The 24,978-nt window shown below is 51.2% G+C and overlaps 2 protein-coding genes and 1 long non-coding RNA gene across 5 annotated transcripts in view; 1 reads left to right on the top strand and 2 right to left on the bottom strand.

Moving 5' to 3' along the window:
* Positions 1 to 660: 660 nt before the first annotated feature.
* On the top strand, positions 661 to 11,687 carry CLK3 (CDC like kinase 3). Its single transcript, XM_074880467.1, has 13 exons — positions 661 to 758; positions 1,139 to 1,287; positions 3,332 to 3,539; positions 5,691 to 5,784; positions 6,056 to 6,122; positions 6,932 to 7,048; positions 7,853 to 8,019; positions 8,190 to 8,284; positions 8,666 to 8,795; positions 9,132 to 9,214; positions 10,636 to 10,715; positions 10,873 to 10,963; positions 11,298 to 11,687. The coding sequence occupies exons 2-13, from the start codon at positions 1,139 to 1,141 to the stop codon at positions 11,481 to 11,483; spliced, it is 1,467 nt and encodes a 488-aa protein (XP_074736568.1). The 5' UTR covers positions 661 to 758; the 3' UTR covers positions 11,484 to 11,687.
* LOC141948250 (uncharacterized) lies at positions 6,895 to 10,973 on the bottom strand. Its single transcript, XR_012630402.1, has 3 exons — positions 10,850 to 10,973; positions 10,426 to 10,490; positions 6,895 to 7,010 (listed from the first exon to the last, which is right to left on the bottom strand). It is a non-coding gene; the product is annotated as an uncharacterized LOC141948250 (long non-coding RNA).
* Positions 11,688 to 11,938: 251 nt separating the features above from the next.
* Positions 11,939 to 24,978, bottom strand: part of EDC3 (enhancer of mRNA decapping 3) — a 28,118-nt gene continuing 15,078 nt past the window's right edge. For all 3 annotated transcript variants that reach the window (XM_074880465.1, XM_074880464.1, XM_074880466.1), the window contains exons 5-7: positions 19,179 to 19,332; positions 16,774 to 16,991; positions 11,939 to 15,704 (exon numbers count right to left, since the gene is read on the bottom strand). In XM_074880465.1, coding sequence (XP_074736566.1) covers positions 15,370 to 15,704; positions 16,774 to 16,991; positions 19,179 to 19,332 — 707 coding nt within the window. In that variant the 3' untranslated portion in view covers positions 11,939 to 15,369. The remainder of the gene's footprint in view (positions 15,705 to 16,773; positions 16,992 to 19,178; positions 19,333 to 24,978) is intronic.

Consider the following 24,978-nt stretch of genomic DNA (forward strand, 5'->3'; position numbering starts at 1 on the left):
CATGGTGGGGCAGACCATGGTGAGGAAGGCCATGGTGAGGGAGACCATGGTGAGGAAGGCCATGGTGAGGCAGACTGTGGTGAGGAAGGCTGTGGTGAAGAAGGCTGTGGTGAGGAAGGCCATGGTGAGGAAGGCCGTGGCGAGGCAGACCGTGGTGAGGAAGGCTGTGATGAGGTAGACTGTGGTGAGGAAGGCCATGGTGAGGAAGGCCATGGTGAGGCAGACTGTGGTGAGGAAGGCTGTGGTGAGGAAGGCTATGGTGAGGAAGGCCATGGTGAGGAAGGCCATGGTGAGGAAGGCTGTGGTGAGGAAGGCTGTGGTGAGGAAGGCCATGGTGAGGCAGACCATGGTGAGGAAGGCTGTGGTGAGGAAGGCCGTGGCAACGCAGACCATGGTGAGGAAGGCTGTGGTGAGGTAGACTGTGGTAAGGAAGGCCATGGTGAGGAAGGCCGCGGTGAGGAAGGCCGCGGTGAGGAAGGCCATGGTGAGGAAGGCCGCGCCATGCCGAGGCAGAGCCCAGCTGCCCGCCCCCCGCGCAGGCCCGTTCCGAGCGCTGCAGGGGTTAACGGCGCCCTCCGGGGCACCGAGCGGCGGCGGGAGCGGCCGGGGCGGAGCCGCTGTGGGCGCGCGGGGCGGGGCGGGGCGGGCGGCGCCGGAAGCGGAAGCGGGCGCGGGAGCGGCGGCGCTGCTGGGCCGGGGGGGCCGGGCCGGGCCGGGCCGCAGCCGCGGAGTCCGGCGCGGAGGGCCGCGGAAGGGCGGTGAGCCAGCGGGGCCGGCGCGGGGGGCGCGGAGCGGGGGTGGCGACCCTCGGCGGGGCGGCCATCGGTCCTCGGGCCCGGCCGCAGCGCCCCGGGGGAGGCGCGAGGGCGGGAGCGGCGTCCTGGTGCGGGCAGGCCCGGTGCGCTCGGCGGTTCCGTCCCGCGGGCACCCCCCGCTGCCAAACGGTTCTCGCGGGCCGGGGAAACCGGTTTGTACGCGGGTTGTGGTAGGGGGCAGCGGGGAAATAACCGGGAACGTTGCGCCTCCCTGCGCCCTTCGGGGTGGCCTCAGCGGGGGGTGGGACGGCCCTTCCCTCCCTCCGTCCTCCCCCGGGGAGCGCCCGAGGGGTTGGCGAGTCGGAAACCTGGTGTCTCCTCAGATGCATCACTGCAAGAGGTACCGGTCCCCGGAGCAGGAGAGCTACCTGGGCCACCGGTGGAAGAGGAAGAGGTCTCGGAGCAGAGACTACGAGGGGAGGCTGCGATACCCACCCCGGAGGGATCTGGCCCGCAGGTCGCGATCGAGAAGGTGAGGGGGGGGGTTTGGGCAGCGGCCATCGGATAAACTCCGGTCCTCGATGCCGATCGTGTTTCAGAGTGAGCGCTGAGCGGTGGCAGCTTTCATTTTCTGACTGCCGATCAGCTTTAAACCTGTAAATCCCAGCGATGGAACTAAAGGGCTTAACCGCGTGTGCCTCCCCTTACACACTTCTGCATCTCGCCAAAAGTTCTTCCCAAAGTGACCGTCTTTAATATTAACGAGGGAGAACAGCTTGCCCTGGAATCATCTTTCCCAGGTCTAACGCTGTGGAGGCATTGAAATCCTTCTCTCCTGACAACCCGTTTCCTTCTGAAAGTATTACCAATCAGATTTAAAGTAACAATACTTTTCCCTCACCTACGCTGTCAGAAAGGACCTGAGCATCGCTAACCGATCTTTCCTGCTCTGGCTCTCGATTTTACCTTTGATCCTCTCTTTGTTCAGCATTTCCACATGGGACAATTAGGTGCTGGAAGCGGGGTGGATGAGGCCTCTGATTGATAACGGGAGCTCCGGCGAGGGCTCTGGAATAGAGGCGGGAGCTGTGTGCTGACACGTCGGGGTGTGCGACCGAAATAGGCCGGTGGTTCTCGCTGCTCGGTGGTACCCGAGCTGCGGCGGTTCCGCTGGCTCAGCCAGCAGTCACACAGGGCAGGTGCAGCCAGAAGGGAGCTGAGTTCATCTTTAATTTCCTGAGGTGTTCTACAGATTAATTTCTCTTCCAAGCCTGGCTTTTGTTTACTTGAAGGAAGCGGATTGTGAAATACAGCTGATGTCCCCAATGGGTTTTTCCATTTTTTCATCTGACGGGTTATGCAGGACAGATTTGGATGAAAACAGGCTTCTGCTAGGTGAAAATCTTCTTGCCTCTTTAGTGTCAGACTCTGAGCCTCTCACAGGTTTGCTGGTCTCCTCAGGTTGTTATTTCTGATTCCTCTATATCTTAAAAGTACGCACTGAAGTTTCACAAAGGTGTGGCTGGAGTATCGGTGTTGGAACGGAGCTGTGGGGTTTTTTGGTGTTTTGGATAGTTCAGCAGTGACCTAGAGCTGCCGCTGTCTTGGCAGGCAGTTTGAAATTTTATTCTTGATCCAAGATGAGATGAACCCCCACATGCATACCTGCGTCCCGTTAAGCTGTCAGCAAGAGACCTAATTGTTGCCAAAGCAGAGAGGTGTGAACAACAAGAGTTCCTGTCCTGGACAGGAGACGCTGTAGCGAGGTCTCAGTTGGCGAAGCCATTGCTGTTGCTGTTGACTAGGTGACAGCATTGACCTGGCCTGGCGTGTGCCCAGAATACTGCTGTTTATCGTTGGAAAGCCAACACGCTATTCTTATTTCTGAGTTGCAACATTTTCTACCTAAAAACCCATGGCTTTTCACTCGATGACATGTGAAGCAAGACTTCTAGTGGAAGCTGTTTTATTAGAACAGTTGCAGCGGCTGGGATGGAGAAGACAGTCGTGCTTGTGGGGGGCAGAAGCAGACCACTGCTAAGTCATACCGTTTTTGCTGTCCAGTTCAGGAGAGGTGACCAAATTGGAGACCAGATTTTCCTTCTGGCTCTTGCTAATGATCTGCTGAGCCGGTGTGCGTGTGTACACCGAAGGTTTGGTGTTTAGGGGACGCCAGTCCCCCCTGGGGTGATGACTGGAGCACCGCTGCTGGCTTCAATTCTCGTTTAGGAACTAATGAGAGACCTTCCCGGGGGAGGAGAAACGATGTTAGAAAAACACTTGCGTATGGTGGCGGAGGTGGCTCAGATGAGGTAGGCAGCTCAGATGGAGCTCTAAGTGGGTGGTTTCCCCCCAGCTCCTTGAAATGTGGGAGTGCCACACCATTTTCTCTTGCAAACTTTCTCATTTTTTATCTGAGAAATGGTCAGCATCTGAGCCGCAGCGGAGGGCTGGTTTGAAGCTAGGACTCTTGCTGTTGTTTCCCTGCCACCAGGGAGTGGGAGCAAGAGCACTTTGTTTCAGCCGGCCTCTGCCTTTTTTCCAGGTTTATAAATGCATTCTTGTTTGTGCTGCAGCCATGACAGGATGCCTTATCACAGGAGATACAGGCGGGACAGCGACGCCTACAGATTTGAAGACCGAAGCCCGTCTTTTGGAGAGGACTATTACTCGACCCGCTCGCGAAACTGGCGGCGATCCAGAGGCAGAGAGCAGCACCGTCCCAAGAAGCATCAGCATCACTGCCGGAAACGCAGGACCAGGTCTTGTAGCAGTGCCTCCTCGGTGAGTAGCATCCAGAACGAGCTCAGGATTGCTCAGGGTTTTAACTGTTCTTACCTCCTTTCAGCTCTGAACACTCTGGGTGAGTACCTCTAATCCCATTTTTTTGTGTTTGTTTTCATTACGTGGAACATATAGTCCAAAACCTGTGTCTTGTTAAGCGGGAAGCGTTTGTAGCTATTGGTTTTTACTAGTCCAGCCCCTGTAGCCTTAATACGTGAGGAAACTAAGCTGTATTCTTTACAGGCGGGGAGGGGATCAGGGAAGGCTTCAAATGGCGCACACGACAGGCTAACAAGGGCGAGCCTTGGCCTCAGGCCAGCCTGGCTGCTGGGGCTCGGTCATTGTTCAGGTTTATACGCGGCCAGGGCTTCGGTTCTGCTTCCCCGGGGGGCTCCGGCATGCCGCGGTGGTCCGGAGCACTCCTGCGAAGGCACGTCGATTTGACTTTGTGCCAGGATCCCCGACCAGATGGGATCAATCAGCCTGGTTCTCCTGAGCTGTTAGCCCCGTGGTTATTAACCCCTGTCCCGCTGTACTTAGAGAAGGGCTTCCACCTTCGGAGGATATGCACGTCTCCTCTTTGCCTATTTCCACACAAGTGGCCTTGGACTTCAGTGAAGCTGAAGACTTGCCCGTTTTCCACCCTGAAATGTAGTATTCCTTTCGGGGATTAACAGGGAATATTTGGTGGGGAGGACAGGGAACACCCTGGAAGTGTTGTGAGGTATCAGACCAGATGTCTCTGCTTCACTGCTTCTGTAAGGAACGTTTCCAACTTTCACACGTTTGTTGCTTTTAAATGTTATTACAACTAAAAGACCGAGTCCTGATCCCTGCAGTTACAGTGGATGTCTGCATGGCTGGGTCTGTTGCTTTCCTCCTTTTCTTTCTTTCCAGTTGACTTTTTAATTTTAGTTTTAGAAAGAGCCAGGGTTATGATGAAAACGCTCCAGTGCGGTGTGCGTGCGTGCGTGCGAGCGATGATAACAGTGTGCAGGTTTGGGCTGGTGTGATCTAAATCCTTTGAAGTCTCACAGCTCTCTTAACTGTCCTCTCTACCTTCTCCTCCGTTTCAGCTGACCTTTTGGGGTTTGATGGTAGCTCATTATTTTGGACTAGCTGGGGGGCGAGGGGCACAGAAGAGAAGCCTGACAGAAGCTCGGGCGTGGAAATGTAGAGTTTTGTATTAATTTCTCTGGTTGTAGAGATTGTAACTCTATTTAAGGCCGAACAGAAAAAGATCAGGAATTAGGGCAGCTTGCTTTGTGGACCCTGGGTCCTTCCAGGAACGTTCGGCTGGTTTTCCAGTAGAAGCTAGCAGTAGCAGGGGTGAACTTGACCTCCTACCTTTAGTGGATGCCTGAAGGGGAGTGAAATGCTCCCTGGGGATTAATCTCGCTGTCCTGTTCCTAAAGTTCTCCCAGGCTTAAAATTGCAGCCTAAGGCCGATGTGCAACACCAGGTCTGTGTGCAGCCAGTCGGGTGTACGGATTTAGGATCAGCGTGGTAGTTGGTTTGGTCACGAAGGGAAGGGCTGGTTCGTAGCCGGGGCAGGACACGGCTCTGGGCAGCTGGCGCTCTATTAAGCGAGGTACAAAAGAGCACGCAGAGGGAGAACTGCTACTCTGGCTTCTACTGGACAGCTTGTCCAAACTGACAGCTTGTGTACCCTTCGTCACGTTTGCCAGCGGAGAAAATGACGTTCTTCTGGCAAAGCCCTCCTTCTTCTTGTGCCTCTGGCAGCGTCCTCCGGCGCTGCGGAGGAAGCTGCTCCTCTGTGGGGAATGGTGGTGCCAAGCCAAGCCACCTTCACACTGGAGCTTCCCAGCTGCTGCTTCCCTTCAGAGAAGAGGGGGGCATTTTCCTGCCTAAGAGGCGGTGGCACCAGAGGCCGTAGCTAATGAGAGTTTTCTTACATACCTGTAGCTGTTGATTACTTTTCTGTTTTGAAGTTAGTTTGTGTCTTGACGTGTCCCTTGCAATATCCCTATCGTTATATATGCTGTGTGCCTTATGAAATGCTGGGATCTGGAAAATCCAACCACCGACGCACCGTCATCTCCACCTTTGAATGACACCACAATCCTGCCGCTCGGAACTGCCCGCTGTGCGCGCTGGGTCGTATGCCGTTTCGGGGGGCGGTGTGTACAGAGAAGCCAACAGAGCAGTAAGCGCAGCAGGAGCGTGGAAGATGACAAGGAAGGCCACCTGGTGTGCAGGATCGGCGATTGGCTTCAAGAGCGATGTACAGCCACCTTTCGTAAAACTTTACCTCTCTACTTTCTATCCCCATGTTAGACGAGATCTCTCGTATTGTACTGGAGGGGTCTCTAGTGTTTTATTGCTTATAAATGGACTGACCAGTAAATTGCCTGAGGCAGACAATAGACACTTGAGTTTAAGAGTGTAGCAGTGAGAGACATTTTTTGCTTTGACATTTTATTGCTGTGAAATTGCAGGACCTCAGCTCTCGCCAAGGCTCTGAAGTTCACGTCCACTCCTGTTTTCTCTCCTAGATGAAATTGTCGGCAGCCTTGGCGAAGGCACTTTTGGCAAAGTGGTGGAGTGCGTGGACCATGCCAGGTGGGCACCTTTCCTTTCCGGATAACACGCCTGTCCCTCGTGCATCAAGCCCAGGTGCTCACAAGCGTGGCAGGATTAACGCCGCCAGTTTTGCCCGGGCCTGGGGCTCCACTGGACCAAACTCCTGTCACCCTCCACTTGTCGCTATGGTAGAAGTTATTTCTAACAGCAAGTGGAAAGGAGATGGGTTTGTAGCTCAGCCCCCTGAGCTTGCAGGCCAGTGTGTTAAGGGAAGCAGGGGAGTGTGTTCAGTGTCCGAGGGCTTTGGCACATGCTGTTCTGCAGTGAGCTCCAGCTGAGATACGGGCCAGGCAGCTGGGGAAAAGCGACCTCTTAAGCTGCCAGGGTACTTTTTTTTTTTTTTAAAACATCTCCTGCGATTACACTTGACCCCTGTCTCCTCCTGACCTTTTGTCTGGCTCAGAGCTGTGGGGTCAGCTCAGTATAGGAGCCGCTGGGCTGTCCTGCCTCCTCAGAAATCTCTCTGGCATGGTAGGAAAGGGGAGGTGGCTGCTGGAGGCCCAGTGACCTTACAGCCTGCCGTGTCAGGAAATGCCATGCTCACAGAGCTGGCCGCAGCGCTCTCTGGAGTGTTACCCAGCAGTAGCCTTTTGCTTCAAATTAACTACTAGTCAAGCAGCGTAAATCTTCGGCAGACCTCAAGAGCTTTGTTGGGACCCAGAAATGACAAAGCCTTTTAACAGATGAAAACATGACTGGAGTAACTGGGGTGTGCCCTCTCGCTGTGGATGGAGGACAGGTGTATGTAGGCTTTTTCTGACTCCATCCTTTTGTCTCTTCCCTTACAGAGGCAAATCTCAAGTGGCACTGAAAATCATAAAAAATGTTGGAAAGTACCGAGAAGCTGCCAGGCTGGAAATTAACGTCCTGAAAAAAATCAAAGAGAAGGACAAGGAGAACAAATTGTAAGTTCCTACAAGGCTCCTGGGTAGTCAGTACCACATCCTTACAGTCTGCTTGGGCAACAGCCAAAGAAACACAGGGCTGAGGACTGGAATACCTGTTACTTGCCTCCTGTGCCAGGGGGAAAACCTCTCTCATTCTTCTGTGTTCTGGGAGAGTCTGTCTCTAGTTCTACTGAGCACTTGTTTACTTAAAACAACTGACATGCCAGGTCATAGTGAGGAAAAATCCAACTACCTGAAAGGAGGTTGCAGAGAACTGGGGATGAGTCTCTTCAACCAAGTAATAAGTGATAGGACAAGAGGGAATGGCCTCAAGTTGCGCCAGGGAAGGTTTAGACTAGATATTAGGAAGCATTTCTTTACAGAACGGGTAGTCAGGCGTTGGAATGGGCTGTCCAGGGAGGTGGTGGAGTCCCCATCCCTGGAGGTGTTCAAGAGTCGGGTTGACATAGCGCTGAGGGATCTGGTGTAGTTGGGAACTGTCAATGTTAGGTCAATGGTTGGACTGGATGATCTTCAAGGTCTTTTCCAACCAAGATGGTTCTGTGATTCTGTGAAAATTAACCAAAACTTTTCTAACAACCCCCTGCTGCCTTGTCCCATGCGAGTCGGGGATCTCTGTCTAAAGGTGGTTAAGTGGGGAGGAGGTGTCTGATGTATACAGGGGGATTACTGTGCTTCTGAATCAGCTGGCTCAGAGCTTTTGCTCACCAACCACTTCTGAAGTTGCCAGAAACGGGGAGGATGACTGTTCTGTCCAGTCCCTGCATGACAGTTAATCCTCATGTCTTTCTCTCTGCACAGCTTGTGTGTCCTGATGTCAGACTGGTTCAACTTCCACGGCCACATGTGCATTGCCTTTGAGCTTCTGGGCAAGAACACTTTTGAGTTCCTGAAGGAGAATAACTTCCAGCCATACCCTCTCCCTCAGATCCGGCACATGGCCTACCAGCTCTGCCATGCCTTGCGATGTAAGTCACCCGGGGCCAGCCTTGCTAGGCGACGATGGCTCCCGGAACAGGTTGGGAGGGAGCTGAGGAGGAGCTGGCTTAGTGCTCGGATAGGCAGAGTCATATGGGTGCTTCAGTGTGTGCTTCTTACATATATTTTTTTTTCCCTCTCTTCTTCACCACCTGTGCAGTTTTACATGACAACCAGCTGACTCACACTGACCTCAAGCCAGAAAACATCTTGTTTGTCAACTCAGATTTTGACACTCTGTACAACGAGAAAAAGGTGGGTTATGTGTGAAAGAGGAGTGAATAGATCAGGAATAGCCTGCCCTTCCCCCCCTGCAGAAATCAGATCTTCCCTGTTCTGTACACAGGGCTTTAAAAGTCTGTTTAGTGGGAACGAACTGGAAGTTGGGCCTCTTCTTTCTCCCATGTTTTCTAAAAGCCTTAAGACTGCTTCAGGGGCTCCAGTCCATGAAGTGGAGCGTTCAGTGGCTTTCCTTAACACTGATCTGAGGTGTAAAGAGCTCAGAGCTCCACAGTTATAATCCTTCCAAGCAGTAGTGCAGACATGGCAGTTCTGGGGTCAGAGGGCTCCTCTCAAAGCCTAGGTTAATCCCAAACCAGCTATTAGAAGCACCGAGGATTTCTTGTTTGCTTGCAGAGCTGTGAGGAGAAATCTATTCGGAACACGAGCATTCGTGTGGCAGACTTTGGAAGCGCCACCTTTGATCACGAGCACCACACCACTATCGTGGCTACCCGGCACTACCGTCCCCCAGAAGTGATTCTGGGTGAGTACTGCCGGGGTTTTGGCACTCTCGGACGGGTGGAGGAGAACAGTTGTCCCAGGGATGCTCTAGGATGATGCTGTCTAAAGGAAAACCAGCTTGAGAGCGCTCCAGCTCTCGGGGAAGCAAACTGGCTCCAGGGGAGTATAGACTCGGTGTAAGCTGAAACAGAAGTATTGGGAGAGACCCAACAGTCCTCCTGCCAGCGTGCAGCACCAGAAAAGTGCACAGATAACTTCTAGGTCTGTCTTCGTGTAATTCCTGCGGTTTTAACAAGGAACTAGTAGAAATCTGGTGGGACTTGTTGAGAGCACAAAATTAAATTGATTCTCTTTGCAGAGCTGGGCTGGGCACAGCCATGTGATGTCTGGAGTACTGGCTGCATTCTGTTTGAGTATTACCGTGGTTTCACGCTCTTCCAGGTAAGATTCTTGCAAGAGGCGTTGTACCCTAAGAATCTGTAATGTCTAAAAGGGCTGAAACAGGTGAAGAGAAGGGAAATGGATGGGCACACACTTTGCTGGGTAAAAAACTGGCTGTATGGCCGGGCCCAGAGCTTTGTGGTGAATGGAGTTAAATCCAGTTGGCGGCCGGTCACAAGTGGTGTCCCCCAGGGCTCGGTTTTGGGGCCACTCCTGTTTAACATCTTTATTGATGATCTAGACGAGGGGATTGAGTGCACCCTCAGTAAGTTTGGAGATGACACCAAGTTGGGTGGGAGTGTTGATCTGCTCGAGGGTAGGGAGGCTCTGCAGAGAGACCTGGACAGGCTGGAGCGATGGGCTGAGGCCAACTGGAGGAGTTTCAATAAGGCCAAATGCCGGGTGCTGCACTTGGGTCACAACAACCCCCAGCAGGGCTACAGGCTTGGGGAGGAGTGGCTGGAGAGCTGCCAGTCAGAGAGGGACCTGGGGGTGGTGATTGACAGCCGGCTGAACATGAGCCAGCAGTGTGCCCAGGTGGCCAAGAAGGCCAATGGCATCCTGGCTTGTATCAGCCATAGCGTGGCCAGCAGGGACAGGGAAGGGATCTCACCCCTGTACTCGGCACTGGTGAGGCCGCACCTCGATGACTGGGTTCAGTTTTGGGCCCCTCACTCCAAAAAGGCCATTGAATGACTCGAGCGTGTCCAGAGAAGGGCAACGGAGCTGGTGCAGGGTCTGGAGCACAGGTCTGATGGGGAGCGGCTGAGGGAACTGGGGGGGTTTAGTCTGGAGAAGAGGAGGCTGAGGGGAGACCTCATGGCCCTCTACAACTGCCTGAAAGGAGGGTGCAGAGAGGGGGGATGAGTCTCTTGAACCAAGGAACAAGCGACAGGACAAGAGGGAATGGCCTCAAGTTGTGCCAGGGAAGGTTTAGACTGGCTATTAGGAATCATTTCTTTACAGAACGGGTAGTCAGGCGTTGGAATGGGCTGCCCAGGGCAGTGGTGGAGTCCCCATCCCTGGAGGTGTTCAAGAGTAGGGTCAACATAGTGCTTAGGGATAGGGTGGAGTTGGGAACTGTCATTGTTAGGTTGATGGTTGGACTGGATGATCTTCAAGGTCTTCTCCAACCTTGATGATTCTGTGAAATACAGATCAGGCACTAAAAATCAGGAGCTGAGTTTGAAAACAAGCCTGGGATAACTCACGGTTTGAGGACTTGTGCCTTGCTGGAAGGATAAGGTTCAGATCACTTCTGGTTTCCTCACTGTGCCTGTGAAGAATAGAAAAATCAAGAGAGGAAGCAGAGGTGGACAGGCAGAGGCTTGTCTGTTCTACCCCTGTACTCGTATAGCAAACTTTTGTCATCAGAGCTCCCAGGTTCTGAATTAACACACCATTGCTCTTTTCCGGTGCAGACCCATGAGAATCGTGAGCATCTTGTCATGATGGAAAAAATCCTCGGGCCAATTCCATCTCACATGATCCACAAAACTCGGTAAGAACTTCCTCTTAAACTCAAGACAGTCCAGCCAGCTGTTTGTGGCTGGTTGCTCAGGATACTGGGTCTCACCTGTACGGCTAGAACAAGGGGAGATGTGCTGGAGGTACATGTCCCACCAGCAGCCTTACCCAACACCACCTTTCCTTTGCAGGAAGCAGAAATATTTCCACAATGGGAACTTGGTCTGGGATGAGAACACGTCCGACGGCAGATACGTCCAAGAGAACTGCAAGCCGCTGCGGGTAGGCGCTGTGCTGCGGCGGGGGCAGGGCGGGCTGTGTGGCGAGGCTGAACCGCTGTGCCGTTCCCTTCCCCGGATCAGCGGTGGGGGGCTTAAGGATGGGAATTGCCCTTAGCAACTGGCTTCTAGAGAGCCCCAAACTCTCACCTGCAGTAACAGAAGTTTATTGGTCTGGCTGAAGCAGGACAGGTGCTAGGGAAGGGGAGGGAGGCTGTGCTTCAGGATGGGAGATGGCGGTTGCCTCGCTGTGTCACAGAACTGGGGCCTAGGGTTGGGTCCCTGTCCCAGCAGAGCGCTACACCCCTCTCTCTGTCCCCCCTGCCCTTCTCTTTCAGACATACATGTTGCACGACTCGCTGGAGCACGCACAGCTCTTTGACTTGATGAGGAGGATGTTAGAATTCGACCCTTCCCGGAGGATCACGTTCTCGGAAGCCCTCCTGCATCCCTTCTTTGCCGGCCTCTCTGCGGAGGAGAGGCTGCTGTGCGGGCGAGGCGCCAGCCGGGACCTGAGCAGATGACGGCTGGGGAGGGTGCGACGCTGCCGGCTCTGTCCATACACCATCGGTTCGGTCCCGCTCGTGCTCTTCTCTGAGTTCAGAGGGGCTGGGGCACTGCGACAAGGACCCTGGGGAGGGGAGGGGAAGAAAAGCTACGTCGGAAAGCACAGATTTGTCTATTTATATGTTGTAAAGTTAAAATAAAGTGTTTCTTATTGTTTGATACTTCCCTTGTAGGCAGGTGCAGGGTTCTCTTGCTCCCCCAGTTTGCTTTGTCTGAAAAGGAAGATGGAGAGACTGAAAAATTAACAGGAATCTTTGATTCACTGGAGGACAAAAAGTGAGGGTGAGTGGACTGAACTCTCCCTGGCCTCTGTGCTTGCTCCTCCGAACAGCACAGAGCAGCAGGAAGGCTTGTTCCAGCTGTGGTGTCAGGCTCTAGAATGACAGCAGACAAATAAATAGCTGCACGCAAATAGCACACATGAATAGTTGCACTTTATTTCAGGGCATCCCCCAGTCGCGGCAGGAATTAGTCGTTACAAACATTAGGTCACAAATGGAATATCAAGCAGTGACATAGTGCAGTGATCTTCACATGTTAGTGACCAGAGCAGCACTCGTGGGCAGTTCTTACGACGGTGGTTAAGGTTGTGGGTAGAAACTATCTAATCTCAAAACACAGCTAAAAAAAGTGTTGCATTCTTTGAATTAACTCGGGCAACGTGGGGGAAGGGGCAGAAGTGACCCAGACCCTTTCTGGGTCTCTGAGTGCTCCAGAAGAGCTCTCACCTGCACAAAAGATGCATTTTGTGGGTGAGGCCAGTACTTCCTCAAGTAACCCTTTGTATCTGAGGGAAAGTACAGCCGAATACTCAAATCTACATCTCCAGAAAAAGTGAGCACACCATAAAGTTTAACTGTGCCAAACACAGCCCAAAGCTGCCTGCTGTGCCCTAAACACTGCACGGGCAGGGACTGGGAATCCCTTTCCTTACGTGAGGGTTTGTACCCTCTTGTTGGGCAACATGGCTCCATTTTTTTTTTGTTGTTTAAACACGGGGAACTCAGTGCTGCACAGGTGGCGATGCCTGGGGCCTCGGTGCTTCCTGGGGCTGGGCAGCAGCAAGTACAGACCTGATCCCAGCAAAAACATCTTTAGGGGGTTCAGTGCCCTTCTGGGCACGTAACCAGCCACTGGCACAGCAGCGTAGAGGCAGAAAAGGACCCTGTGCTGAAGCCTTGAGTATTTCTACACTGTTACTGCTTAGTGCCTACAATCTACAGTTTAATAGCCAAACCCAGAAGAGGCAAGAAAAGCCTACAGCCTGGTTCAAGGAAAGCAGAGATTGAAACACCAAGTTCTCTTAGAGAGTCTTGAGCAAAGAAAGTGAAAATAAGGGGACTAAAGCTAACACTGCACAGCAACAACCAAGGGACAGCCATCCACCTTTTTAACCCAGCCACTGCTCCTCTGCCTGGCTCAAGATTAGATGAAGCTGGAACAGCTGAAGGAACAAGGCAGAGGGAAGCCTCGCATTTGTATTTGAAATAACTAGCCCCACTGCCATCCCTTCCCCGTGCAGCCGAGTCAGAACCACAGCTTGTGAAACACCACTACAGTTCTAGCTGAAACACAGCTCACCTGAGGAACAGGTGCTTCTGCTTTGCCCTTTCCACGGGAGAGGAACCACTCGAGGGCGGAGCTACACCCCATCACAGAACTGACAAGTCATCCAGCCCCTCCGTGCGAGCTTAGCGTGAGCCAGCAGACGCAGTTCAGTGGTCCAACCTCAGCGGGGAAAGCAGCTCAGGGGAACCAGGGGTCCGGACACCGCGAGGGGCAGAGCCCTTTGTCCTGCTGAGGTAGATACGGCAAGGAGCAGGCGGCCTGGCAGGGGAAGAGACCTCAGGCAGGGGCAAGCCCAGCGCTCACCAGCCTCCTGGCCTAGGCTGGGTCTTCCCCCATCACTCCACACTTTCAGGCAATATTAATTACTCAACTGCTTCTTTTCAACCAGGGCAGTCTCTTCCCTCCAACTTTGTTCTTGGCCTTTGTTCTAAGCAGATGAAAGGGAAGGACAAGCGCCTGATCTGTAAATCCTCACCCCTCGGAGCACAAGTGGGTCAACAGGTTTGTTAAGCGGGACTCTACCTGCTTAGCAGAGCCCAGCCACAGAGCAGCTACGAGAGTAGGTGCCCATTTCCTCGTGTCCCTACGCTTCAGCCTCAGAAGGGATCCAGCTTCCCTGGAGCAAAGGCACCGTCCGAAGCTCTCCCAGACGCCAGAACAGGGTCTGTGCAAGGTGCAGGTACCTGCAGGAGCTCTGGGGACAGGCAAGGTACCAGAAGAGCAGCAGAGTTTCAAGCACTGCCCACACTCACAGCATCGGGAGCAAGCAAGGAGCTGAGTGCCTCTGCAAGAGCAGGGCCCGTGCCTTGCATCTGCCGGTTCCCCCACGGGAACAGCTCGCCCTTACGGCACCTCGGGCACTGCTCCAGGCTCAGCGCTTCCCCGGCTCAGCTACAGGGCACTGAGCTTTCAGAAAGCACGCACAGAGCCAGCACGATGGCTTCCCAAAGCCAGCCAGCTGATGGCTTCTCAGCTTGTCCCTGCTCTAGGCACTGCACCAAGGCTCCATCGGGCCAACAAAATGAACGCAGGAAAATGGGGAGCGCATGCGGCACAGGAGCAGTTAGCAGAGCAACCCGGGGCAGATCCCCTACGGTAATTCAGAGGAGAACCTCCTGCCGTACCGCTCCAGGAGGGCAGCGGCTCTCACCACGCCATCTCCTGCAGGCAAACGGGACCACGGGAGCCGAGGACCCAAGTCCTTCCTCAAGCTGGTCCCCAGCACGTGGGTGCACGCACACGAGCCCACCCTATACGCAGGCTTTGAGCCCAAAGGGAACAAATGGATCCATGACCTACTTCCCAAACCACACTGAGTGTAGGAGGGATACTGGAAGCATTGGGGGAACTTACCCAAACATCACCTGCACCACACAGCACGCAACAAACTCAGAGTGACACTGCCCTGCTTCACTATGCTTTCCCTGATTCAGCCACTCACTGTGCCAGAAAAGAAAAAAAAACAAAACAAAAACCAAACGCACAACTATGCTGGAAAAGTTTTTTTCCAAAACACGCCTCACTCCCATAGACCTGGGCTTCACCCACTAAGTGAACAAACAAAAAGCCAAGAGAGTATATAAGCAAGTAAGGCCTAGCTGAGGACATCAGTGTTCCCAGAGCATGTGCGACCTGAGAGCTTCTGGCTCCTGACACAAGCTTTCCAAAGAGGGAACGCTCTCCTTGAGGGGCTGGAGGGTCCAGGAGGGAGAGCGAGCTACCCCTGCCTTCAGGAACATAAAACAGGGGAGGGGGAGTCAAAAAGAACAGAACGAAACCAAATCCTCCTTTCCGGTACAACTGCAACAGAAGGTATTTCTACACAATCAAGGGGTGCTGTTCCCACCAGGACGCCCTTGCTGGGTCCATCAGCCCAGCAGGACAGAAACACATCTCAAATCTCCACACCACCCGTCACCTGTACCACCACATACACCCCCTCATTAAACACCCTCCCGGCTGAGCCTGGACAGCAGCGGCCACCTTCGCCGGGGACAGACACCATCTTCCTGCATGTTCCTTCATACAATGGCACAAGAGAATGAAAACATCTTTGCAGGAACATCCGCTTCCTTCTTTTTTTGTTTCATTTTATGATTATTCCTTTTTTTTTTTTTTTAAAATACACAATATTTCTTCTGGAAGGAAAACTCTCCAGAACTTCACATCCTTAAGGCGTCACGAGTTTACTAGTCAGGATCCACTGGACAGCTTATTTGACAGACCTCCTCCTCCTCTCTTCTCTCACTTCAGAGCCGTGTGGCTGGCTGGGCTCTAAGTGGAATGCAGGGGGATGACGAATTTGCAGCCGAAGGGCGAGTGGTAGTTTATTCCCACTTCTTGAAAGACCTTCTGGGGAATGCCAATGTCACAGAGATACACGCGCCCTGCCCTCTCGCCCAGGGGCAGGGGCAGGCCCAAGGCCAGCGACCACTTGGCGTCGATGCCCTGCTCCATCTCGTTTATCGGAGGGTCTATGCTGAGGACGGGTGCCCGGTTCTGGTTGGCCCAGTCCACAACTGCTTTGTACCAAGGCTGATCTCTCAAAAAGGCATTTTCATGACAATCTAGGCAGTTGATCACTAGGTCAACAGGGGTATCTGGGAGATCTGAAAGAAATACAAACACCGTTGAGCGCTGAGGGTCAACCCCAAACCATGAACTAAGGCTCAGTGCCTTCCCTCCTTGCACTGCCAGCAGATTTTTTCATTTTTGCCTCCAGCACCCACAGTCTCACTGCATTCAGTCTGGCCTTACCTGTGGCTACTACTGTCCTTCTGCAAAAGACATCAACACCAATATTTAAAAGCTCTTCAGCCCTCTGGAAACGTTCACAGACTCAGGTACAGAATCTCATGAAGTGGTCAGGACTTGAGCAGCCCCAGATGCCATCGCTGAGCTAGCTCACTAGTCCAGGCCACCCAGGGAAGCAGTGGTGCACTCTCTCCATTATAAAAGGACTATTTTATATTCCACAAGCTAAGAAAAAGGCTATTTTTCTGGAAAGGCAGTTTGCGTGCTGCACTGCTGCCTGTCCCACTGAGCTCCATCAGCCTCACTGCACTCACCTGCTCCGTTCCCCTTACCTGACAGACCACAAAGTCCTTGGTGCAAAATGTTTTGTAATCTTTTGCAACAGACAAGTAGCTCAGTCAGCACAGCCCCCCCACTCTGCCAAAGCACGAAACGTTGTGCAGTGCCCTAATTCCCAGGTTTAGTTTCTCCCAAGAAGTTTAAATGAACCAGGTTTGAAAATACCGCTGGTGAAACGACAAACAGAAGGCAGCTCTCTCACAGAAGACGGAGCAGCAGTTTATTCTAGGGCATACCAAGAGATGTGAATTTTGACAGCTGCCAGGACTAGTTCAGCAAAGCTGTCTGCTTGGATTGAAGCAGCAGTTGGATGCTCATTGACTTGCAGTTTCAATATGCTGAACAAGGAAGGCCCTTTTCCTAAGAGAATGGCTGGTCTGACTCAGATCCATACAGCAGCTCTTCCGTATTTGCTCATACAGGAAACATCTGTACCAGCACAACTGCTCCACTGTTGAACCTCTCGAGTCTCCACTGTCCCGCCAGCCTCCCAGCAGCCACCGCCTGCCTGTGCCGGTGCCACTAGATGGTGCCACCGGACCGGGCAGGCACCGGGGAGAGCAGCTCTGCTACCCACTCCCTCACCTTTGACGCTGGACACCTGCTGGCCTTGCGTCTTGCTGAAAAGGTTCAGCTCGTTGGTGATGGATTCCAGCATCTTGACAAAGTTGGGTAAGAAAAGGATGACGTGGACGTCGTGGTTGGAGAGGTGCCGTCCGCAGCTGATCCCCTGGGCCCCCTTCACGTGGGGGCCGCACAGCAGGGCTACCGTGGGCCGCTGGTGCACGTTCTTCGGGTTCAGCCTAAACGCAGACAAGAAGGGACTGTTAATAAACCCAAGAATCTCTTACCTTCTTCCTGCAAGAGAAAAAGAGTAAAATGCAAATTGACAGGTGTTTTGCAAATCTTCCGTTGCCTCGGAAGAAGGAACCCACATCCTTTCGTAGCACTGACACTAGAGCGCTGCTCTGCTTGCAGGTTCCCTTCAAGACTTCTTTGCACCCACAGCAGAGAGCACAAGGTCCCAGTCTATGGTGGTTCATCATGAAGCCAACTCGTACTTCCAAAGCACAGGCCATTTTCACTGCTCATGTAGCAAGCCTGAGCTTGATGCTATTTCAGTTTTAGGAGGCTTTTTTTCTCTGACGCTCTGATTTTTGAAGAAAGCTAACTACACAACCTTAAAAATATGGGATGAGTTACCCCATCAGCAGAGCCATAGTTAAAAAAAGAAGAAAAGTCATTTCTACTCCCTAAACCTCACCAACTGCAAAATAAAGTTGATTTCTTTAAATGGCCTGCAAGTCATCGAGGGTGGCTTATAGTAGGATTTTCAGCTGATAGGGTCAGTGCTGCCTGGGATGTCATCACTTACTGCTCTCAATCAAATGATCAGGTCCTAGTAAAGTACTAGAGAATAAACAGATGGAGACTTAAGGCTTATCTTCCATTTCAAAAGCAAGTAATTCAGAGAAGCTATCAACAACATGAAAATACACATGCAATTTTGTATTTTTTTTTATCAGAACTAGTGTGGCCAGCTGGGACAGGGAAGGGATCTCACCCCTGTGCTCAGCACTGGTGAGGCCGCACCTCGGTGACTGGGTTCAGTTTTGGGCCCCTCACTCCAAAAAGGCCATTGAATGACTCGAGCGTGTCCAGAGAAGGGCAACGGAGCTAGTGCAGGGTCTGGAGCACAGGTCTGATGGGGAGCGGCTGAGGGAACTGGGGGGGTTTAGTCTGGAGAAGAGGAGGCTGAGGGGAGACCTCATGGCCCTCTTCAACTCCCTGAAAGGAGGGTGCAGAGAGGGGGGATGAGTCTCTTGAACCAAGGAACAAGCACCAGGACAAGAGGGAATGGCCTCAAGCTGCGCCAGGGCAGGGTCAGACTGGCTCTTAGGAAGTATTTCTTTGCAGAAGGGGTTGTTGGGTGTTGGAATGGGCTGCCCAGGGCAGGGGGGGAGTCCCCATCCCTGGAGGGGTTGAAGAGTCGGGTTGACCCAGCGCTGAGGGATCTGGTGGAGTTGGGAACGGTCAGGGTGAGGTTCATGGTTGGACTGGAGGAGCTTCAAGGGCTTTTCCAACCGAGATGATTCTGTGATTCTGTGAATTGTCTGCTCACATCAACAACTATGCTAAGTGCAGGCACAGAGCAGACCTCTTCAAAAGAGTCATCACATATATTTATGCAAAGAGCAGTAAGTGCACTCCAAAGCTGCTAGCAAATTGGGCCCTCCAAAAGAGCAGGATATTCTCAGTTTGGGTGTAGATGCCTGAAAGCTAATTTAGCACTGCAAAAAGCTAAGCAGGACTTTGTTTTCATGAGATGACTTTTGGTTTTATCGATATCGTTATATTGTAACATGTAAAAACAAGGGAAAGTTTTACTTATTTGCAAAAAGGACTGGCTCGCTAGATATTCTGCAATGGTTTAATCTGCCTTGGGCTACACCTGTGCAAAGCTCACGTTCCCTGAAAAAATTCCCAATAAGTGGAGAGAAAAAGCTCTGGTTTGCCTTTGACTCAAGAGATACTTCTGCTTCTGGGACACAGGAGCCAAAAAAAAGCCCTTAGTAAGTCATTCATCTAAGATGGTATGTTCAGCCCTTTCCTACAGAGACTAGAGATGGGGAAAAAGCAGCGTGAACGTGGAAATCTACTGTAAGCCTTCCTCCTACCTCAGCAGCCTGAGCCTCGCACTTGTTCTCATGATTATGCAGAAAGAGGCCAATACACGAACTACACCACAGGTCTGCAGGGCAGTGGATGAGTTGTTTCTTTCTGAGGCAAGGAAGGCAGAGAGGTGACAGCCACCTCCAGCTGCAGGACCACCGAGGGACTAGCACGAGCAGCAGCAGGCATCCACATCACACTGACCTCAAAGGCAACCTCTCAGCCTCTTCTACTTCACCCCACTTAGCAGAACAAGACAAGCTGAGCTCTGCTTAGAGGGGACAAACCCACAGCAGCGCGAAAGGGAGCAGCTTTACCTGTTGGGTCCCCCCAGGAGGCTCAGGGCCATCTGACTTGCGCACACTCCCGTCATCTCCAGCCTCCGCTCCAGAGTCAGCCCGTGCTTCTCAGCAACCGAGAGCAGCTTTTTGTGAAGCTCGTAAGACACGCTTGGAACGACCAGCCCAGAGTCTAGGGTTCAAAGAGAGGGGAGGGAGGAAGTCAGAAACGGGTGTAATCAGAGACTCTTCCAGAATGCTGCAGACTGGCAAGGTTTTATATAACACCACTTAGAAATAATGACAGTGAAAAGGCTTATTAGCTGTTACCAAGGGTCTGCTTAAGCCAGTAATCCAGGTTCCTTTCGACACCAGCAAATGGATCCGAACTAGCGCATCAGTCAGCTTACTCTGAGTGAAGCAGAGACAACTAAACACAACTGCTGGGCTTGAAATAATAGCTTTCCACAAAAATTCAGCAGGCAGATGGCAATTTTAGCAACACATGGACCAGGAAGGCCTTTTTGACTTACAGACTGAATATTAAGTTCTTTCTTAACGGTCTCCAGGCCACCAGCGCTTTAACCCATGCCCAAACACACATAAGTGTTCCTAATCATGGTGAATGTCAGAAGAGAAGCTGTGAACCAGACTTCCCACCAAAAAAGCCTGGATGCATTCTGCCTCCTGACATCAGTAGTGACCAGCCCCAGACTTCCAGCCCCTAACCCACATACCACAGCAAAACAAGACATCTCATATTTACTAGGTAGTTGTCCCCAGCACCTGAGCCGTGCCATGCCAGAAGGACTGGCTTCAGACACAAAAGCTGAATCGTGACACACTGGAGCAGCAGGGGAACGAGGCAGCTGAAAGAATAAAGCCTGTAGAAAAATACTTCTCAGATGTTTTTGACAGCCTGGTCTGCAAGCCAGGAAATGCTCCAGCATGTGGATCAAGGGAAAAAACAAACAAGAGAGGTTTTGTTAAGTGCTGAGAACAGCGCCTGCAGTAGGCAGCAATACAATCCCCGCTCGCTTCTACAAAAAAGCCTGCCTGGAATCAGCAGGTAAGAGAAACACAAACCTGAATAACTGTTCTGGCCGATTCTTTATAATCTCCTTCTGCAAGCAGGCCAAGCTGGCGCTGACTTCACAGAAACAAACCCTGCAGTAACATCTGTAAAATCTCCTGGAACTAAATATAGAGGATTCCTTGCCACCAAAAGGCAGCTTGCTCTGAGGGGAGCCACAGCAATTTTTCAGTGGTGTGTTGAATAGTGGAGTACAAGGAAACTGAAAATAATTACTTATGGTATATGGAGAGAGAAGTGCAAAATGTAAGTGACAGGTGAGGAAACTGCTGCAACAGCCAGCCAGATATCCCTGAATACCTTCAGCCACAGAAAGCCGCCTCTTTATTCTAACTTTTCTCCAAAATAATTCTGATATCCAAGCCCCTTCGCTCTGTGTTTGAGGATTTGCACTTATGCAGAATCAGCAACACACACTATCCTTCCCTTGAAACATCCTCCTGCAAGGCCTGGATGTCCTTAACTGTCTCCCAGCTTAATTCCCTCCCCATATGGGACAGCCACAGAGCTGGAGCACAGCTGCCAGCAAGAAAAGCTCTCAGCTCCTTCTGTTCACATCGTTCATAAGCACTGCTCCGAGCTAAACAAGCAATCCCAGTAGAGCCCAGCGGAGCAAGAGCTCTGTGAATTTACTGTTTGTGCCTACTCTGGGACAGGCAGATGAGGTGCACAGAAGTCAGACATGCAGGTCAAAAAGGTCCACACTCAGACCGATGCCTGCTACAGCTCAGGCACAACGTCAAACGTCAAGCCAAAGTGTGAACTCGGTCCTTCCATCAGCACACTCTGCTCCTGCGGTGTTCAGCAGCCAGCACCCCTGCGCTCCCACCCGCCGCTCCGCCTCTGAACTTGGGGCAACAGCAGCCAGCTGGGCGCTCATCGCGGCTCAGCGCCAAGCAGCACCAGCACGGTGGGGCTCGGACCACCTGCACTAACGGGAAAGAGTCGTGGGAACATGACACGGCCCAGTGAAAACGCTCTGCTGTGATACGGGCTCAAAGGGGAACAGCCACAGCGTACACATCCGCTCAGAGAGGAAACTTAACAGTTACTTGTGGGCTCCGGCTCTTTTGCAGACAAAAAAACATAACAAGAACCAGTTGTAACAAGCAAGTGCCATATTCAAATGAGAAAAGCAGCATGTATCTTAATTCTGAGGAATTATTTGTACCACTGTATTTCCCCAGGGCGCCCCAGTCACAAACCACTAAGTCAAGCTATGGCGGAAATGGCAGGTTTTGTACATCTTGAGGTTTCCAGAGTCAAATCGGAGGTATTCCTGCAACGTAACAGTAAAATGTTGCGGAGCAGATCCTGCTGAATCCTTCTGGCCTCCATTTCCACACTCACCGGCTAGCGCTTTGCAGATAGAGGCCCAAACGTGTTCAAACACTTGACCTTGCATGTTAACCGCTAATTAAGCTACCTCTGCTAATAGTCTTTCATTACATGCAGCACATGCAAGCATGCACATTATCAAAGTCATTTCAGACTCCTGATAGCAGCCACGGAACATTTGGAGTCATAAGCCACTAATAATCCTAAACCCATCACAGCAGTCACGCACCTGCCCGGTGTTCACACACCCTCTTAGCCTCCAGAGTCACGCAAGGCTCGGCTCTGCCTCTTTCCCATTCATATTTTTGCTACTTCATCAGGTCTTGTTTTTCAAGCTTGAGGGAGGACTTGGAATGAGTGACCTGAGGTCAGGATCTCTTCAAACAGCTTGACAGGACGCATCCTCTGCTAACCTGAAACAGGGGGGTCCCAAACTGTACTTCTGCTCCTTCTGAACTGCGGGAGCACAAATTCCCTGCTTAAACTCTGCACAAGCTCCCCAAGCTTTTGGGTGAAACAGTTGATCTATACTCTGTATCTACCCAATTTGGTATGGGTGTTGCCAACGTCTTCTCTGTAGCCATTTACATCTTTCCCTCAATCACTTCCCCCAGACCACGAGCCTCAGTAAACCCGCATTTACCATCAACTCGATGCAACTCAGTGCCCAGTGGGTTAATGCAAAGGGGGTTACTGGGAGGCAGCAGAGGCATGAGATGAACTTGTATTTAGCATGCCAGTGCTACACTTTGTCCTAATTGCTCCCTCTCAGGAGCAGGCTTAAATGCCAAGAGAACTTCCCTTCTTCGCACTCACGCAAGGTCCAACCAGTCAGACGGGCTTATCAAAACCAGGCCGATGGAGTTAAATAAACTCTGGCAGAAAGCAATCAAGGAGGCGACGTGTAAACCCACAAACAAGAACACTACTGCAACAAAACTGAACGCCTGCCAACTTTAATTATGTTTGGGTTGGACAGTGCATCTTTATTGTTTGGTAATGAAGGTAATAAAATAAATTAGCTCAGGCCTTTTAATATTAAATAAATGTATTTTACAGCTGCCTGGAAAAAAAAAGGCAGATATAGACTAAACAGTTTTGTGACACGCAGAGTATTGCTGAAGCCTGATTAAACATGAAGTACTCTCCGTTTATGAGGCACACTGTCCTGGGCACTACAACTGTGAACAAGTTCTCTCCTCGAGCTTCACTATGCAATCTTACACACATACTGGTTGGATTAAAACACCCTACGCCAGCAGGAAGACTGAGCTAACTCTCCAGAAGTTAACAAAGTAAGAGTCTTTCCCCAAACAAGCCCAGTGCAACGTTGATGTCTGAAGTCCAAACGCCACCCATGCTTACAGTGGCAGGAAAAGAGAAAAAAAAGAGAGGGTTGCTGCTGGAGTAGCTCAGTGTGTAAGCCCCATCTCTTGACTATTTCAGCAGCTCTCTAGCTGCTAAAATAAATACAGGTGAGCTGCACGAATGGATGAAATGGAACTAGACTTCGGATCTCCTGAAAGCCGTACGTAGCATCATGAACTCTTTCCTTTAGCAATAAATAACTCCAGGTTCCAGAGCCACACAGCTCATAGTCTAAGATGCAGTTACATGGAGTGGGTATAACTCTTCTCCAGTTGAGGCAGAAGGGACATTACTTGCTGTCTTTTGCTGGTTGTAAAGCTGGAGCCACCTGACTGCAGACTCAGCAAAACAGTTACTTGCCCCACAAACGTGAATGATTTTCGCCATAACCTTAAGGGCTAGATTTTTTTTTTTAATCATCATTATTTTTAATTAAGACAAATTCTGCGGGAGTTCTGGCTGACCTTCCAGTGTCAGCCTCTCCCAGCATTAGTGCACAATTCACTCCAGCTGAGCAAAAAACTGTCTGAGGGACAAAGAGACTTTGCCCCATGACCACTTTGTTTTCTCCTGTGGTTGGATAAAATGAACTTAATTTGCACTCTACTCAAAGATCCCAGAAACACTTCACACATTCAATATACACAATCGCTGTAAGGCAGTCATCCATAGACTGAAGAGCTAAAAGCTACAGAGAGTAGAAAAGTCAGTCAAGGACATGGCACACAAAAAAAAGCGCCATACTGTCAACATCATCCTCACAGAACAGACTCAGCCTTAGTTTTGTAGCCTGACCCCGGCACATAAGCTCTGCCTGCTGCATTGATTTACTCCTAAGTGCGTATTTTCTTCCACTATCTGCTTACCATGGGGAAAAAGAGTTTCTTGAAGGACAGGCTTGAAGTCTGATTAGGGGGAGCAGAGAGAAATATTGACACTTTGCCCGATTTTTTGAGCACAGTCCTACAGCAGCTGAGTTTGAAAAATCCCACTTACTTGCAGATGAACCAGAGATGGAAACAGCACATTTTCTACACTAACAGCATTAACTAGAAGAGACCTGCTTTGGACAAAGCCTTACTAGTACACCAGGGAAAGAAATACATACCTGACCTACGTGGCATACAGCTCTCCTCTTTACTCATCTGTGTGCTCATAAAGACACTGTCCTGGCAGACACCACTGCTCAAAAAGCCAGGCTTTGGGTACAAGCCTGCTGCATGCATCTGCACCACCTACACCGTGTGGGAAAACAGAAAGTTGAGGTGTTGTGGCACATGAGAATTTCAGTCCCATTTCATGCCCACAGTCCAGGCGAGGGAGATTTTAATCCAGTATAATCATCATGAACTGCAACCCAGGTATGTGCTAGCAGTGATTGAACCAAGTGAAGAAGAAAGGAGAGATGAACTGCAAAAAGGAACCATTTGGGCAAACCGGTATGCTTGAGATTTGTATTATATAATCACAGATGATGAACTGAGATACTCCATCCTACTGCAAATTCCTCTGAGCTCCAACATACCTGCAGAGCGCTGGCTTTGCAGTTACTGCTAAAAGACCTGATCCCAAAACAACAGTGCTGTTCAAACACAGATCGTTCCAGTGCTGACAGCCAACAGAAGGAACAGAGACAGACCTATGCTAACACACATTTAAATTCTCTAGCTGGACAGCTCTGGAAGTAGAAAAAAAAAAAGACAGCTCACACCTCATACAGCCTTTCCAGGGAGGCAGATTTTTGTTAAACAGTTGCACCTCTCCTTTCAAGCATCATATACTGGTAAACAGATCAATAGCAGCCAGCCCAAAAGAGTAAAGGCTAATTATATATTTGGGAGCAGTGCATATGTGGAGTTCCAGGGATGGACTCAGCTCAGTCATGATCAAAGACCTGGTAAGTTCTATTAGCTTCAGGTTTTCATTTTTGTTAGCAACAGATCCCCATGTTCATTCCCTGTTCACCACCTATTTGGCAGCCTGGCTCCGTAAAATTAGATCTCAGGAAAGCATCCTGGTGGATTGAAGTGTTTATCAAGC

Source organism: Strix uralensis, chromosome 11 (assembly GCF_047716275.1).
Source record: "Strix uralensis isolate ZFMK-TIS-50842 chromosome 11, bStrUra1, whole genome shotgun sequence".
Taxonomy (NCBI): Eukaryota; Metazoa; Chordata; class Aves; order Strigiformes; family Strigidae; genus Strix; species Strix uralensis.

Excerpts from the sequence above, each read along its gene's own strand:
- CLK3 (XM_074880467.1), top strand. The coding sequence starts at position 1,139 with ATGCATCACTGCAAGAGGTACCGGTCCCCGGAGCAGGAGAGCTACCTG. Across the intron at positions 1,288-3,331 it reads CGCAGGTCGCGATCGAGAAG|CCATGACAGGATGCCTTATC; the intron begins GTGAGGGGGGGG and ends TTTGTGCTGCAG. Across the intron at positions 10,716-10,872 it reads CACATGATCCACAAAACTCG|GAAGCAGAAATATTTCCACA; the intron begins GTAAGAACTTCC and ends TTTCCTTTGCAG.